Here is an 18,720-nt window from a genome sequence, read left to right on the forward strand (position 1 = left end):
TTATTCCCTTATCGCTTAAAAATCTGTCTATCTCCATCTTAAATATATTCAATGACCCAGAGCTACATGGCTTAACTGAAGCTTAATTCATAACTTTTCTACCAGTTCTCATTTCCAGCAACAATGTGAAAGCTTTGGGAGAAATTTTGAAGGATCACCAACTAATGTTTGGATTGTGTGGGTTAGATGAAGTAGGCTCATGTGGAGCATAAACATGGCATAGACCAATTGGGCTGAATGACCTGTTTCAATGCTGTACATTTGTAATGGATAAGATATCAAGAGGATTGGTGGCACCTTTTACAATGCCACTCTCGGCATAATTAGAGGTTATGCTGATCAGGTTGGATGAAGTCGGGTGGGAACAATTCAGGCACAATTGACTTCAGTGCCCCTGGGCTAGAGAGGAACAATCAGCCAGGGCTCCTACACCAACACTGTCCAAGTGATCCCATCTGAAAAGTGTGCATTGTCAAGGAGCACCAGGAGCAGACTCAGCTGTAATGCCTTTGGTGTCTAGGCTGATACATGAAGGAAGGCCACTTGGGAGAGGAACTGGAAGATTGCCAGATCCCAGCAACGTGTTTTCAGGAGCAAAGTGAAGAAAATTAGAAGGGGAATAAATCAATCTTTAAATTTGTATCAGACCAATTCTTCTACATTTTTGTTTAAAGGCCCTCTTACTTTTAATACAGTTAAATTCATATAACTTTTACTCTATCAAGTAACGGACCATTTATTTGCATATTATATTAAATGGCACAGAAGACTCGTGCACATATATGCCAGATGAAGTTATCTTGGCAAGAGGCATTATTAATTTTCTACAATGTTACTCTATATAAATTTTATAATTTCCCAGTACGAAGAGTCTGTGCTACAGTTATGTCGCTAATTTCAATTTGCCAAGTCCAAAGGCACAAAGAAACTTCTGCACTCCAAATATCACCCTCATTGGTAAATACACCACCAATGAAACAGCACGACCAGGAACAGATATTTGTCTCACTGGTAAATTTAAGACCACTAATGCCACAAAAATATTGGCTAAAATTCTGTGAGCTGTCAGAGAGCAAAGAGAGAGACCTGTGCTATAATCAGTGCTGTAGGAGGGTATCACAGCACCTGGTTTATGACTTTTAAGAACTGTAATGCAGGCAGGTTGGAAATGGAGTGTATAGAAGCATGAGGCAAGGCCAAGAATCAATATCTTGAAAGCAAAATTTCCCATTGATCCCTTTGGATTTGGATGTAGAGACTCCAATGTATATTAAGACAGTCAATTTTAGATGTAAAACAGTACTTAATTTCTACTCCTTTAATATTCTAACAGGAGAAACTTTTTTTTTTTTTTTAAAAAGAGAGGGTGTAAGGCTGTGGAATCACTACCAGAGTTAGAGATTAAAGCAAAAACCATGTCAACATTTATGAATAGGTTTGATGGGTGGTTGAAGGAAAGGAGCTCAGAGGGATGAGAACAAGGCAGGTACATGGGATTAGGATATTGCTTGTGCGAGCATAAACATCAACGTGGACTTGGAGAAGGAAAATAGCATGATGGAAATTCAATCAAGAAAGTTGTTAGGGAAATACTGATCCAGTTGCAGAACGCAGACAGGATACTGATCTAATTAACAAACTGCCATTGTCACGATTTGAGGTAACGGCTCAAGAATGTGGAGTCAGGTGGGGAAAGGTAAATAAGCGAGATGTAGTAAACGGATTAAAAAGCAAGCCAAGAACCTTCAACTATGGACAGATACGCAACTATAATATAATCAAGGAGAAAGAATGTGAGCCACGCCCAGGGGACCGCCCTCAGGAGCACATGGACAGGGACCAAGAAAGGTACAAGAATGTAACCATTTCTGTATTGTGCAGAGTGCTTCACCTCGAGCAGTTGAGAGAGACTCTCCATACATATGCTCGAGAAGCAAGACCTGATGTTGAATTAAGACCTATCCAACTCGACTCACTTGAAGAACTAGAGGGGGTCTCGGTTGAAAAGCACTCTGAAGCGTTACCTCAACAGACTGGTTAATCTTAAGTCCTGTTTCCGTGTTCTAACTTCTGTCATTTTAAACATTCTAAGGGTTGATCACTGATCTATTCATCAGTGGTAAAGAATCATTAAACAGCAGAATCCATCGCAAAAACAGCTTAACCCAACTAGTTAACATTTAGCCTGTTACTGTTGCTGTAATTGTACAAAATCTTTTACAAACCCATGTCCTGAAGGAGCAATAAAGTATAAACAACAGTGGACTCTGCTGTCCGGCATTTGGCGCCGGTTCACACGAGACTCCGCATTAAGGTAATCTTCAAATTTGCTGTCGATGTGATCAATGACAGGTTGCCAGCTAGAACATCAAACAACAGTGATCAGTTAGTCAAGGTCTTAAACACTTGAGCAAAACAGGCACTTATAGTTATACAATTCACATTTATTTTTGGTTAAAATTAAAACTAGGAAATATAGCTGTATCCTTTTTCTTGGACCTTGTATATTTGTTGAAAAAAAAATCAAAATATAACCTTGAATTTTTATTTCGACTTGTTAATTTTGATTTTTTTCCCCTGCACATTACAAACACTAACATTACAATAAAAATAACTCCGGGTGAATATACAAGTTTCCAAGTTCCAACCAACAAGTTTCGCTTCGCTCAGCCACATCAAACAGAAAAGTGTTGAGCAGGGACTCTATCTCCCTGACCCGAATGAGGCAGGGGGAAGAGGGGGCAAAAATCATGATAGTACAGTACAGGATAACTTTCAGCCCATCGAGTCTGCGTCGGCTCTTCCGAAGAGCAATCCAGTTAGTCCCACTCTCCCGCTCTTTCCCCATATCCCTGTAATTTTTTCTCCTTCAAATATTCATCCAATTCCCTTTTGAAGACTACTATTGAATCTGTATCCACCATCCTATCGCGCAGTGCATTCCAAATCCTAAACACTCCTTGTGCAAAAAAAAGCTTTTTCTCATGAATCCTCCTTTACTCAAGATGGCAGCAGGGAATTGCAAGTAAAAGGAATATAAATATAAAAACAAAAATAAAAAGGGGCAGGCTTATCCCCATTAAAAAGCCTAACAAGCAAGGTACACGTATTTGGAAAAGGGAAGCCATAAAGCATCAAAGTCTGGTTTCGTAAGCAATAGTACATACTGTTCAATTGCTCAAAATGAATCAAAATGACTAATCTCACAAATTATGGGAGTTGTAACTATGGACAAAGCCCTGCAATGTTTATAAGCTTGCATGTCAGAAACCTAGGAGATTCTTTTTTCTGCGAATTAGTTCCCAAGATACTGCAACTGTGATCCAGGTAGTTCAAGAGTCATCACCATTAATGCAACTAATCAGAAATTTACTTATCTGTAACATTCCATTTTCTTAAAACAGCTGCAAGTATTATATACAACTTCGAATTTGCATTTATATAGCATCTTACACAACCCAGCGTGCTCCAAAGGCATTTTACAGCCAATGAAGTACTTTTCAAGTGTAGTCACTGTTGTAATGTAGAAAATGTGGCAGCAAATTTTTTTTACACAGGAAGCTCCCACAAACTGCAATGTGATAAATTACTAGATAATCTACTTTAGATGTTGATTGAGGGATAATTATTGGCCTGGACACCAGGAACAACTCCCGTGCACTTCTTCAAAGTAGTGCTGTGGGATCTTTTACATTGAGGTTAAAATATTGGCAGAGATTTGATCTTGAGCATGATTTAATACATAACTTGAGCTGTGGGTCAGCCCTAGCTCAAATGTTAGCACTTTTGCCTGAGCTGCAGGGTCATAGGTTCAAGCCCCACTCCAGGACCTGTGCACGTAATGTAGGTCAACACTTCAGTGCAGTACGGAGGGAATGCTGCATTGACAAAGTAAATCGTTTTTGAGATGAGACATTAAACTGAGGCCCCATCAACCTGCTCAAGCAGGATGCAAAAGATCCGACGGCACTATTCAAAGAGCAGGCCATCAACCATCACCAAAAACAAATGAATTGGTCATTTGTCTCATTGCTGTTTTTGGCAAATTGTTTGCCTAAATAACAGTAACTACCTTTCAAAAGTGTGAAGCGCCTTAGGCCATCTGGAGGATGTGAAAGGTGCTATATAAATGCAAGTTACCTCTTTAATATTCACTTTCACAAAACCCTACCAGTTGCTGTTGTCCACAGCATCTCCAAACCCTGGTGTGTCGACTATCGTGAGTAGTAGCTGAACACCTCCTTCTTTAATGAATACTTTTGACTGTTCAACCTGTAAAAAGAAATTAGCAAATTACAATTCTACATAATGCTTACATGGTAGAAGGCTCAAGAGTGATCTCAAAAGTATTGATGATCCAGGTTTACAAATTCAGATTTGCTTAAATACCTGGTCAAGTTCACGACACCAGTCGTTCCCTGAGGGAGTTTGAGTGTTATTGCGTTTATGGAAATCATATTCTATTTATATTCTCACACAACCCAAGGATGCAATAGCATCCCTTGTGATTGGAACGGGATACGAGTTTCTATGGCGTGTTTTTCAAATTTCTCTAATGCAGACCGTAAACACTAGATCTGACAAATGTTGCCTTCAAGCTGCGTGGCCATGCTGTCGATTGGAGCTCCCAAGCAGCCAGCGCACTGACTTTTAAATGGGAAAAACCGTGCATGCGCTGCATTTTGATTGGGACACGCACCCAAAAAAAATTAAAGGGAAGATTGGATGCGACGAAGTTTGATTGTAATAGAAGCTGCTGCTAAGGTGAAACATATAAAGAGGTACATCACAGTTGTTTAGTTGAATCGGCATATGTAACGAACCAAAATTTAAATTGCTCAACACGAACCTCTCGGTGAGCTGTCTTACTAAAACAGAATAATTCTTCTTCATCCTGACCTACAATCCTAGGGTAGAACAGTCTCGCTTTCTCAGCCTTTTACTGACTGCACAGTGCCTGGTTTCTAAAAACAGATGTGACTTTTTGGGAAAGGTCTCCTTTTCTAAGCCCGACTTGAGCATCAGCTTTGAGACAAAGCTTTCTACCCCTCCCTAGCACCTTCCTAACCTGACAACGACCCCATCGCAGTTAAAACAGAGGATTGTTGCAGCAGCAATCAGTGTGAAGCCGCAGGAATGTCAAACTATATCTCGTCCCCAGGATGCTGGCGTGCAACACAATACATGCTAGCCTGTACTGCTGCTCTTCGAATTTAGCCCCTTTAAAGTTACAACTCAAAAGACATAGAAACATAGAAAACCTAGAAAATAGGTGCAGGAGTAGGCCATTCGGCCCTTCGAGCCTGCACCACCATTCAATATGATCATGGCTGATCATGCAACTTCAGTACCCCATTCCTGCTCTCTCTCCATACCCCTTGATCCCTTTAGCTGTAATGGCCACATCTAACTCCCTTTTGAATATATCTAATGAACTGGCCTCAACAACTTTCTGCTGTAGAGAATTCCACAGGTTCACAATTTAGAGTAAAGAAGTTTCTCCTCATCTCGGTCCTAAATGGCTTACTCTTTATCCTTAGACTGTGACCCCTGGTTCTGGACTTCCCCAACATCGGGAACATTCTTCCTGCATCTAACCTGTTCAGCCCCGTCAGAATTTTATATGCTTCGATGAGATCCCCTCTCATTCTTCTAAATTCCAGTGAATATAAGCCTAGTCGATCCAGTCTTTCCTCATAGGTCAGTCCTGCCATCCCGGGAATCAGTCTGGTGAACCTTTGCTGCACTCCCTCAATAGCAAGAATGTCCTTCCTCAGATTAGGAGACCAAAACTGCACATAATATTCCAGGTGAGGCATCACCAAGGCCCTGTACAACTGCAGCAAGACTTCCCTGCTCCTGTACTCAAATCCTCTCGCTATGAAGGCCAACATGCCATGTGCTTTCTTTACTGCCTGTTGTACCTGCATGCCTATTTTCAATGACTGATGTACCATGACACGCAGGTCTCATTGCACCTCCCCTTTTACTAATCTGTCACCATTCAGATAATAATCTGCCTTCCTGTTTTTGCCATCAAAGTGCATTAACTCTCACTTATCCACATTATACTGCATCTGCCATGCATTTGCCCACTCACCTAACCTGTCCAAGTCACCCTGCAGCCTCTTAGCATCCTCCTCACAGCTCACACTGGCACCCAGCTTAGTGTCATCTGCAAACTTGGAGATATTCCATTCAGTTCCTTTGTTTAAATTATTTATATATTGTAAATATCTGGGGTCCCAGCACTGAACCTTGCAGTACCCCACTAGTCACTGCCTACCATTCTGAAAAGGACCCGTTTATTCCTACTCTTTGCATCCTGCCTGCCAACCAGTTCTCTTATCCATGTCAATACATTAGCCCCAATACCATGTGCCTTAATTTTGCACTCTAATCTCTTGTGTGGGACCCTGTCAAAAGCCTTTTTGAAAGTCCAAATACACATCCACTGGTTCTCCCTTGTCCACTCTACTCGTTACATCCTCAAAAAATTCTAGAAGATTTGTCAAGCATGATTTCCCTTTCATAAATCCATACTGACTTGGATCGATCCTGTCACTGATTTCCAAATGCGCTGCTATTACATCTTTAATAATTGATTCCAGCATTTTCCCCACTACTGATGTCAGGCTAACCGGTCTATAATTGTCTGTTTTCTCTCTCCCTCCTTTTTTAAAAAGTGGGGTTACATTAGCTACCCTCCAATCCATAGGAACTGAACCAGAGTATATGGAATGTTGGAAAATAACCACCAATGCATCTACTATTTCTAGGGCCACTTCCTTAAGTGCTCTGGGATGCAGACTATCAGGCCCTGGGGATTTATCAGCCTTCAATTCCATCAATTTCCCTAACACCATTTCCTGACTAATAAGGATTTCCCTCAGTTCCTCCTTCTTGCGAGACCCTCGGTCCCCTAGTATTTTCGGGAGGTTATTTGTGTCTTCTTTCGTGAAGACAGAACCAAAGTATTTGTTCAATTGGTCTGCCATTTCCTTGTTGCCCATTATGAATTTACCTGATTCGGACATCTTAAAATAACTCAAACCTAGATTGTTTTTGTAGAAAAATGGTCAAAAAATTCAGAAACGTCACAAACTTAAAAGGCATTGGTTCACTAACCAATGTTCAACGGTCACTGCTTTGTCCTGGATGGTGTCGAACTTTTGCGTGTTGTTGCTGCTTCATCCATCCAGGCAAGTTGAGAGTATTCCATCACACACCCAACTTGTGCCTTGTATGTGGTGGAGGGGCTCTGGGGAGTCAGGAGGTGAGCCACTCGCTGCAGAATACCCAGTCTCGACCTGTTGTAGCTACGGCATTTATGTGGCTGGTCCAGTTAAGTTTCTGCACAATGGCAACCACCAGGATGTTGCTGGCAGGGGATTCGGCGATGGTAATGCCGTTGAATGTCATGGAGAGGTGGTTAGACTCTCTTGTTGGAGATGGTCATTGATTGGCACGTGTTTAGTGCAAATGTTACTCGCCACTTAACAGCCCAAGCCTGGATGTTTTTCAGGTCTTGCTGCATGTGGGCATGGACTGCTTCATTACCCGAGTTGCGAATGAAGCTGGAGACTGCAATCCTCAATGAGCAGCCCCCCTCTGACCTTATGATGGAGGGAAAATCATTGATGAAGCAGCTGAAGATGGTTGGCCCTGGGAGGCTGCCCCGCGAAAGTCATGCAGCGATAACCTGGGGCAGAGATGAATGGCCGCCTACAGCCACAACCATCTTCCTTTGTGTGAGATATGACTCCAGCCAGTGGAAAGTTTTCACTCCAATCTCCATGGACATCAGTTTTACTGGCCCGCAGTGGTGCCATATTATTAAATGCTGCCTTGATGTTAAAGACAGTCACTGTCATCTGATGGACATGAGCTGAATTCCAGACATGCTTGGACCAAGGCTGTAATTTTAAAAAAATTATTCATTCACGAGATGTGGGCATCGCTGGCAAGGCCAGATGATATTGCCAATCCCCAATTGCTTGGGAAGGTGGTGGTGATCCATCTAATATAACCGAGTGGCTTGCTAGGCCATTTCTGAGGGGAGTTCAGAGTCAACTACATTGTTGTGGGTCCGGAGTCACACGGAAGAAAGACCGGGTAAGGACGGCAGATTCCGCTCCCTAAAAAGGACATCAGTGAAACATTTGGGTTTTTACAATAGTCTGCCAGTTTAATGGCTACCATTACAGATACTAGGTTTTTAGTCCAGATTTATTCAATTAACTGAAGTTAAATTCCCCATCTGCCTTGGTGGGATTTGAACTCATATCTCTGGATCTTTCGTCCAGGCCTCTGGATCACTCGTCCAGTAACCTGAGCACAATGCTACCGTACCCAGAGGTCTGGAGCAGAGTAGTTTTTGCGGAACCCGAACAGGTGAGTAACTGATAGTACAGCTGCAGCGCCGAAAATCCAGAGTTCCAGAATCCGGACCGATCGGTGGCAGAGTCGTCCAGAATCCGTAAAATGTTGCCGAATCCAGACCTCGGGACCCCGCCGCTACCCGGCCTCGCCTCACCTCTGGGACTTGCCGCCTGCCTGCCTGAAAACCACCTCTGTGACGGGCCCTGCCTGAACAGGTCCTCGGCGAGGCCCTGACCTAACAGCTTCTCCTCGGCGGGAGGGCCTAGCCAAACACCTCCCCGCTCGGGCGGCGAGGTCCAAAATCTGACAAAATCCGTTCGGCCCAGAGAATTCCGGACTTCAGACTATTGATTTTCTTGTCTGAAATCCGGCAAAACCCAAAAACTGGTATGGACTGAGTCCCGAGGATTCTGGATTTCAGACATTGCACTTGTACTGCACTTTTCAATGTATGCAAACATTGCCAGGTATACAGCACCAAAAGATAGCAGCAGTGTACTTTCTTTTTGTGGCCATCAAGCTTGAGAAAATGAAACTTGGGACTCTGGAAGCATCAAAGATGAAGATATTGGCATTTATACAAAAAATACTCACTGGACATCAGAGCTCTCGGTAGGTTAGGAAATAAGACAAATAAATCAGCACCTGTACCGTCTCCAAACAGGTGGACAATTGAAGGTACACAATGGGGAAAAAGAAGTCGGCATAGTTCAAAAGAACCAAAGGTTATGGAAATGCCATTGCTCCAATTTGTCCCACCTGTCAGTTTCCCACTGAACTCCATAGCATGCACATGCATTCATTTCAAGTCATTCAACGTTCATGTAAGTTACCTGCACATGACTAGTCGGAGTTCAAAGACACAAATACAATGTGCACCAAATTTTGATATATTTAGGCATTGCCAGTGATCTGCGGCAAGTCTCAATATAACCAGGCATTTAATTCATAAACTTGGGTGATTTTTGTAGCTACTTTCATTTTAGTCAATTGCCCCAGTGATCCTGGTCCAAATCACTCAAGTAAAATCTACTTCATTCAGTAAAATTCTCTTGCTACTGCTGACTAAATATGGTGAAGATAAACAATCTCTTGATCACATTGAAATGGACAGGAATTCCTCAGTACACCCTCCATTCCACAATGGATTCCTATTTTCCAATACAGTCTAAATTCAATGTCATTTAATTATCTGCCAATTCAATTTATAATTTTTTTTAAAATACAAAATGTTGCACGCAGTTTTATTTATCTTGCTCAATTCAAATTACTGGATGATTTAAACAATTCTCCAAGCAAACACAGCTTGGAATTAAACAGAAGTAAGATGCTTCGCTAGTTACTCAAAAAATATTACTTCTCTCTTGTTCGGTTTCCTGAAATCATGCACCATTTCTCACTAATAGGCCACCACTTCATCCAAGTGCAGGCACGTACACCAAACTTGCCCAAGACTACTCGCACTGTGCCCTTCTGCCTCTCCTGAACTGATTGTAATGGTTAGTATTGTTGAAATCAAACAATCATGGGGAACTGCTCTAAAAACTGTTTGAAAGAGCAAGCATTATTCTAAAACTTCCAGTTTAAGGGCACGACTGTTGATGGCTTGCTGAACAACAGTATACAGCATTGCTACACTCCTCTTCTTAGGCAGTCCCTCATATCGAGGATGATTTGCTTCCACACCAAAAAGGGATGAGTTCACAGATGTTGCAATGAAGGACCAGATATTCCAGGTCCCAAACTAAATGTTGAAGGATGGAAAATTCCTTGCCGTGGATTTTTAAAAAAAAAAACGTGTGGTGGCCGTTGCACACCAGCCACCACATGGGCTTGACAGAACTTGGTCTTGGTCTTGGTCCAGTGGCAAGAATTAACCAAGATGACTGGAGACCAGCTCTGTTACACAAATCGCAGTGTGGGCTGGCCCGTGCTGCCCCAGGGCCCTTGCCTCAGTTAGGCCCCGAACTCACGCCGCTCCTGGGCCCCGATCAAGTCACTCTTCAACCTTTTGGTGCTCCTTCGCCCTGACCTCACCGCTCCTGCTGTACCTGCCCGCGCTCCAATCACCAACCTGGGTTATGGCGACATCCAATTCAGTTGCCCTCTTCACAGCAGTCGCCTTCCCGGACCAGCTGTCACTGCTCCCTGAAGTGGCATGCTGCCACGCTGGTTCCAGGGACAATCGCGCTCGGCTTTTATGGCCCCGACCTGCCGCTGGTGTTCTCACGCAGCAATCTGCACGCACACAAAGCACCACAAAAGTCTGCTAGGATGCTAATCCACTAGTTGTTCACCCATATTTGGTGACAATGGGGCGGGGGTAGGGGGGGGATCCTCTTCTCCATTTCAAAATTACTACCATGTAAATAAAATGGGCATTATAAATCATGAAAAATAGTGCTTCTCACGCACCCCAGCCACAAATTATCTTCAATATATGCAGCAACTAACTAAGCTTTGACTTTCACCTCCATTCCATTGTGATCGCTCCCACCAAGACACCAATGGGAATGTTGTGGGAATACCATGACCTCCAAGTTGCACACCATCCTGACTTGAAGATATATTGGAATTCCCTGCCCAACGCCATTGTGGCAGTACCATCACCACAAAGACTGCAGCAATTCACGGAGTAGGCCCACCACCTTCTCACGGCATAAAGGATGGACCATTAATATGGCATTGCCAGAACTGGCCACATCCCAAGAATAACATTGGTGACAAACTTGAAGATCAAGGCTTCCTTCTACGACAAAGAGCAGATTTTTTTTTTAAAAAAAGACAGGCAAGTCGTGTGAATTTTAGCACCATTGGCAAGATTCAAAATGTAGTCCATGTTCTTATCACTGTACTATTTAATAAAAACTCTCTTTGGCAAGGATATAGCCATTGCACAATTTGAGAACAGTCTTATGCACATGCTGCCATAAATTAATAAATTTAACTTAAGAAAAATTTCCTTTCTTGCCAACTGTTATACTACAGAACGTTTCATTCCCAGTTAAACAGATACATTCCCCATGAAATGAAACATCTGAGATGGCTTGGCTGCAATTTCAACCCATTCTGTTCAGGTTAACAAAATGGTGAAGCTATGTAGTTCGCTTCATTTGATTCACATCCTGCAAGTCAGATTGTACTTCTGACCTTTCCTTTCAATACCACAGACCTTCCTTCCTATTAGCACAGCCACCATCAGAAAAATCAGAACAGCAAAAGTACAACGGATGCATGTCAAATCTCACGTTGTGACACACCTGCCGTTAAATTTTGAGTATATTAAGGATGAAGTTTATAATCAGCGAGATGAGATACCAAGGTACTCAATGTATTTTTTTAAAATCACAAAAAGAAAATAGCCATTGCATCATCGATGGCAATGGCGTTAAACCATGGAGATCCACAAGCTACGTAAACACAATCACAACACAAAACATCACATTCAAGGGGTACTTTACTGAAGACACTACTTCAATCATTCACTATTCTGATAAAATTAAGCCAAGACTACGGCCCCAAGTTTCCACTTCCTCAGAGCTGGGCGCCTGTTTTTCGCGCCGAAAAAAAAACGCGGTATTCTCGAGCTCCTTGGAGCTCGATGTCTGCTTGGCGTGGCGCACAGGGGGCGGAGCCTACCACTCGCGCCGATTTTGTAAGTAGGAGGGGGCGGGTACAATTTAAATGAGGCTTCTAGGTGCCGGCAACCCTGCGCGTGCGCATTGGAGCGTTCGCGCACGCGCAGTCTGAAGTAAACATTGGCACTTGGCCATTTTAAAAAAGTGCTTCAGAAAAAGTGAAGATTTGTTTCTTGGACCCCTGCAAAGGCTTGCATTTAAATTTTCTTGATATTTGTGTGTTTCTGTGGGTTGAAATTGCAGCCAAACCATCTCAGATGTTTCATTTCATGGGGAATGTATCTGTTTAACTGGGAATGAAACGTTCTGTAGCATAACAGTTGGCAAGAAAGGAAATTTTTCTTAAGTTAAATTTATTAATTTATGGCAGCATGTGCATAAGACTGTTCTCAAATTGTGCAATGGCTATATCCTTGCCAAAGGGAGTGCTTTTAGCAGCACTGCTGAATAAATCACCTGCTGAAATCAGTGAGTTCAGCTTTTCACTGCTAAACTTGCAGAACCGGTGCCTGCAAATTAAGGACTGTGTGTTTGAAGAAATAAAAGTGCCAATTCAACTTTGCAATAGATCAATTTCCACCAAGAACAAAGAATTTCTTGCATGAGGAAGCAAACCATTGCATAATATGTGGTGCACCCATTCTGCAAATTTAAATATAAAGATGTCGATGTGGCTGCCTCTCCCTGTCCAAATGGCCTCAGTCAGTCCCCCTCACAGCTCGAAGGCTGCTGCTGTTCTTTCTTCGGCTCCCGGCCAGCCACTGACGCCGCTGCAATCCCATGGCCGAATGGCCTCAAGTCCATCCGGGTGCTGCATCTTCGCGGGGAATGAAGGCCTGCCTCAAGCACCAAGGCTGCTTACTGCCTGCCCCTGCCGTCGAGACCGACACCACACCGCTGCCTCAAGCGCTGCTTGCTGCCTGCCCCCGAGACCAACGCCACACCGCTGCCTCAAGCACTGAAGCTCAGCACCAAGGCTGCTTGCTGCCTGCTCCAAAGACCGACGCCACACCGCTGCCTGAAAGGCCTGCCTGAAGCATTTTCACACAGGTAGGAACATGGTTTATTTAATCTTTTCTTTGCTTATAAATTTTTATTCAGGTTGGATTTATTTGTATAATATTTGTATAAGTATAACTAAGGATTGATTGTAGAATTTAATGACTTCCCTTCCCCCCCCCACCTCGTTCCCGACGCCTAATTTGTAACCTGCGCCTGATTTTTTAAAGTGTAGACAAGGTTTTTTCAAGCGTACAAAAATCTTCACTTGCTCCATTCTAAGTTAGTTTGGAGTACGTGTTCACTGTGGAAACTTTCAAATCAGGCATCAGTGGCCGGACACGCCCCCTTTTGAAAAAACAAATTCAGTTCCAAAGTGAAACTGTTCTACCCGACGAGAACTGCAGAAAACTAAATGTGGAGAATTCCGATTTCTAAGATACTCCGTTCTACACCAGTTGCTCCTAAAAATCAGGAGCAAATCATGTGGAAACTTGGGGCCAACAAAACTAAATCTAAAGCAGCAGAAACAGAATCCAGAACATAAAAACTGCATGTGCCCAAAAAGCATTGCGCGAAATGACAGCCCCTTCTAAAAAGGAAAAAAAAGTGCTGCAGAAGGCCAACATATCAGAGATATAAACTCTGCTTCAGAGGCCGGGTTATCAGAGATTGTAGGTCACTTAATAGCTCACAGGCCAGTTTGAACCATCTCAGATTCACCGACATTTAGCTGAGTGATTTCAAATAGCTTCATTTGCTACTGCAGCTAATGTATCCAATTATCCACATCAAGGTGATAAATTTCACTGCTTGGCACAGATCATCTTATACTGAATGCCTACATTTTTATTATTGTAATTAAACTGTGAATGCTAACAATCAACCAGGATATGGCCAACTGAGGGAGGACTTTCAAGCATTAATTTGATAAAATCCAAGTAAATTGTTAGTTTTGATGAATCAAACCAACTTCCACTCCAAGTGCTTTGAAAGTCTTGCAGTTTCTTATCCAACAGCAACTAAAAATGCAGCATCAAAACAGCAGCCCAGATACAAATATTTCACCATTAATCTCATTTCAACAGGTTTGCAGTGTTTAGCAGCAAATGGCTAAATTCGGGGACTGGTTGAAGCCATTTATATAACTGAAATATTAATCTGTTTCACAAAATGAGAATACAACAAACGAACAATTCTGGCTGAATTTTGACAACAGCTGAATGTATATGGCAAGGTGAAAATGTGTGTTGTTTATGTAATCTAGAAAGAAATCTATGGTATGGTAATCAATGGCTGTGCTTAGCTGCACACAAGAGGGAGTCTTTGAACCATGTGTGCAAATCAAGTCTTGCCTCAGAGATTCTACAAAGCTCCATTATTTAGTGAATTGAAACAGTGGCTTCTGCTACACAACTAATCATGTCCCACCCCGTCACACCACGATACTGTTCATTATCCAACTCGATAAGCTACACTGAACACACGATCTGACCAAAGATGTTTGGCTCCCGGTTCACATCTTCTCCTCGCCCTCTTAACAGCCCCCCACCCAAAAGGAAAGTCAGCATTTAAGATTGTAAAAGAATTTCCCTCTGGACACACTGCTCACTTCAATGCCAAAAAAACAGAAAATGGCATATCTCCGTAACAATTTGTCTTTATGTTAAGAGCACTCAGAATTCAAGACTTTTGTAGAATTCCCTAGATTTGTCTGTTTTTCCAATAAAAGGTCAGCCATTAAATACATGTGTTGAATGCAGCTCGAGTTAGCTAGACGTATTTTCAATCAATCTCTCCATAAGCATTAAATGAAATATTCTTGCTTTTATCAAAAATGGTTTCTAATATCCTACATGCGTTAGGGTGGCCATACATGGGAAAATACACAAAGCAGAAACAACTGGAAGCATTCCAGAGAATGTTCCTATAAACAACTGACATGCACATAACAATCCCTGACCATAACCCATCATCTGGTTTTCACATCATTCCCATGAGAATCCGAGAAACCAGAGTCCAATTCTTGGCATTCCAAGCTTACATTTTTCAGATCACACCACTCTACTATTACTGTTCATTTACTGTTCCTATTCTGACATTACAGTCTTCTCAAGCCTTCAGAACACTGGCATTGCAAAGAAGTAAATGAATTTACACGAGATATTTTTAGGTAGTCAATAACTGAAGAAAATAGCTTATTTCAAGTCAGAGATGTTAACGGGACAGGCTGTGGGAAATGAATTAAAGAGTCACTTCTTAAAGGAAAAATAGTTGGCATTCATGTCACCAGTAGGACAAAGTACTATCTTAGTGCTTCCAGATGGGATTCTGTGCAATTGTGCATGTTAAAAGTTTGCACTATGCTAAACTCAGTTGTTCAGGCAGTACATGCAAGTCAAGTTTCTATCATATTGTTTACAAGTCCATGGGAAGATGTCACAATTTGATTAAAGTGTCCAATTTGCCCAATACTGAAAGGAATTAAAAGTTTAATGAGAAACAGATCTTAAAAGAGTTAGATGAAAATTTGAGTGGCAAATTTAAGTACTCAATATTTACACGAGTGAAGAACAATTCTGAGCAAGCCAATTTATAAAAGGAAACCCACAAACCAGGAAATGGCTCATCAAAATGTTGGTAAGTTCATCCAAGAGAGTTGGAGATTCATCAAGTCTCAGATATCTAACGAGGTCACAAGAACAATGTGCCTCATTGCTAAAAGGGTATGGGAAACATGAAGCTTAAAATCAGCACAGCATTTTAAGACTGGACAAACTCAGGCTCATGGACAGACCAACAGCATTATAAAACTTCCATAAGGGAATTTGTGGTTGTCAAATAGTAAAAATAAGCCCCCATGTTACACCAACAAAGCAAGAATGGTCACTATTTGCTTCCACTGAAAACAGATTTACCATTCTGTGTGGTCCATTAACACAATGCTCTGATTAAATGAAGTTTTATAACTTGATCCTGTTGTCATTTTACTAGATTTATTCCAGCAGTTTGACATGTGCGCATGCTGACCAAACCATTAAAAAGGTTCAGCAGTGCACAGGACCAAGAATATTACCACTGTTTGCAAATCGTTCCTATTTACAGTCAAACTTCAAAGCAAACATTTTAATTTTGCTGGGGGGGGGGGGGGGGGGGGGGGGGAAAGAGGAGAAGGGGAGAAATCAATGGCGGCAGTAATGTAAATCAGAACACAACATCCCAAATAAAGCTGTAGAAATGCAGCTTCAGATAAAGGTCGGAAGGGGTGAATGCTCATTAACTTGTGGCTGAAGAACAAAGTTAATGTTACTGGTTCACTGTACACAGTTCCAGGATATAGAAGTTGTCACCTCGTGGTTAATTCACAATCATTTCTAAGTGGTTTCTATTTATAACATGGAACCTTGCCTCACACACCCCAAACTTATTCCAACCTTACTGAAATACTTGAGGGTAAAGCACAATGCAATTTTATTTGTTGTCTGAATGGGGACAATTCTGGCAAGACTGCATTCACTGCCCAAGACGAGTTGTCCTGCACAGGAGGTGGTGAGCCTTCCCGAACTCCTGCAGCCAATGTGGTTACAGTTCTGTTAGGAAGGAAATTCCTGGATACTAACCCAGCAATGAAGGAACAGAGCTATATGTTGAAGTCAGGATGGTGTGTGGATTTCCAGGGAGGGTGGGGTGGGGCGTCGGAAATTTGGCAGAGATAATGTTCCCACGATAATGTTCCCACTAAATAGGGAAAATGGAACTAGAGGAAAAAAGGCGAGTTCTCCCCCTCCTTGATGGTTGAGGTCCGAGGGGAGAGCAGTACAATGCAAGTACCCGTGGCAAATTGTTGCAGTGTATCCTGTAGATTGCACGTATTACAGCCACAGTGCATCAGTGGTGGTGAGGACGGATACCAACAACCTGTATTTATATAGCACCTTTAACGTAGTAAAACGTTCCAAGGCACTTCGCAGGTGTGTTACAAGACAAAACAAATACATTTGACACCAAGCCACAGAAGAAGAAATTACAGATGACTAAAAGCTTGATCAAAGAGGGAGGTTTTAAGGAGCGTCTTAAAAGAGGAACGAGATAGAAAGGCGGAGAGGTTTCGGGAGGGAGTTCCAGAGCTTAAGGCCCAGGTAGCTGAAGTCACGGCCACCAATGGTTGAGCAGTTATAATCAGGGTTGCTCAAGAGGGCAGAATTTGAGGAGTGCAGACATATCAGGGAATTGTGAGGCTGAAGGAGATTAGAGATAGGGAGGGGGGAGGCCATGGAGGAATTTGTAAACAAGGATGAGAATTTTGAAATCGAGGCATTGCTTAACGGGGAGCCAATGTAGGTCAGCAAACACAGGGGTGATGGGCGAGCGGGACTTGGTGCGAGTTAGGACATGGGCTGCCGAGTTTTGGATGACCTCAAGTTTACGTAGGACAGAATGTGGGATTGTTTTGGAGTAATCAAGTCTAGAGGTAACAAAGGCATGGATGAGGGCTTCAGTAGCAGATGAGCTGGGACAGAGACGGGCAATGTTACGGAGGTGGAAATAGGCAATTTCAGTTATGCCGCGGATATGTGGCCAGAAGCTCATTTCAGGGTGAAATATGACACTTCGGTTGCGAACAGTCTGGTTTGAACCTAGGTTGCGAACAGATGCGAGGGAGAGGAATGGAATCAGTGGCTAGGGAATGGAGTTTGTGGCAGGGGCCAAAGACAATGGCTTCTGTCTTGTCAATATTTAATTGGAGAAAATTTCTGCTCATCCAGTACTGGATGTCGGACAAGCAGTCTGACAATTTAGAGACCGTGGAGGGGTTGAGAGAAGTGGTGGTGTGGTAGAACTGGTTGTCGTCAGCGTACATGTGGAAACTGACGCTGTGTTTTCAGATAATATCGCCAAGGGGCAGCAGAGATGAGAAATAGGAGGGAGCCAAGGATAGATCCATGGGGGACACCAGAGGTAACGATGCGGGAGTGGGAAGAGAAGCCATTGCAGGTGATTTGCTGGCTACGATTAGATAGATAAGAATGGAATCAGGCGAGTGCAGTCCCACTCAGCCGGACGATGGTGGAGAAGCGTTGGAGGAGGATAGAGTGGTCAAAGGCTGCAGACAGGTCCAGGAGGACGAGGAGGGATAGTTTACCTTTGTCACAGTCACAAAGGGCGTCATGTGTGACTTTGAGGAGAGCCGTTTCTGTACTGTGGCAGGGTCGGAAACCAGATTGAAGGGATTCAAACATTGAATTCATGGAAAGATGGTCATGGATTTCGGAGGCAACAACACGTTCAAAGACTTTGGACAGGAAAGGGATGTAGGAGATGGGGCAGTAAGCTTGCAAGCACATTGGGGCTAAGGTTTAAAAAAAAAAAAGAGGGGTGATGATTGCAGATTTGAATTAGAAGTGGACAGTAGCTGAGGAGAGAGAATTGTTAACAATGTCAGCTAACATGGGTGCCAGAAAAGGAAGTTGGGTGGTCAGCAGTATAGTGGGAATAGGGTCAAGGGAGCAGGGAGTGAGTCGCATGGACAAGATGAGCACGGAGAGATCAAGAGGGGAGATCGCAGATAAACTGTAGAAAGATGAGAGTTCAGGGCTAGGATAGGGGGAACCTCAGGAGCAATTTAAGGTGAAGGAACGGAAATGGCAGGGAGCTGATCGGATGGTCTCAATCTTTGAGACAAAGTCATCCAATTAGCTCC

The 18,720-nt window shown here is 42.8% G+C and overlaps 1 protein-coding gene across 2 annotated transcripts in view; it reads right to left on the minus strand.

Annotated features, from left to right (window-relative positions):
• LOC139272946 (septin-7) overlaps positions 1–18,720 on the minus strand; it is a 158,230-nt gene that overhangs the window by 40,475 nt on the left and 99,035 nt on the right. For both annotated transcript variants that reach the window (XM_070889116.1, XM_070889107.1), the window contains exons 3-4: positions 4,172–4,272; positions 2,226–2,360 (exon numbers count right to left, since the gene is read on the minus strand). In XM_070889116.1, coding sequence (XP_070745217.1) covers positions 2,226–2,360; positions 4,172–4,272 — 236 coding nt within the window. The remainder of the gene's footprint in view (positions 1–2,225; positions 2,361–4,171; positions 4,273–18,720) is intronic.

Source organism: Pristiophorus japonicus, chromosome 1, assembly GCF_044704955.1.
Source record: "Pristiophorus japonicus isolate sPriJap1 chromosome 1, sPriJap1.hap1, whole genome shotgun sequence".
Taxonomy (NCBI): domain Eukaryota; kingdom Metazoa; phylum Chordata; class Chondrichthyes; family Pristiophoridae; genus Pristiophorus; species Pristiophorus japonicus.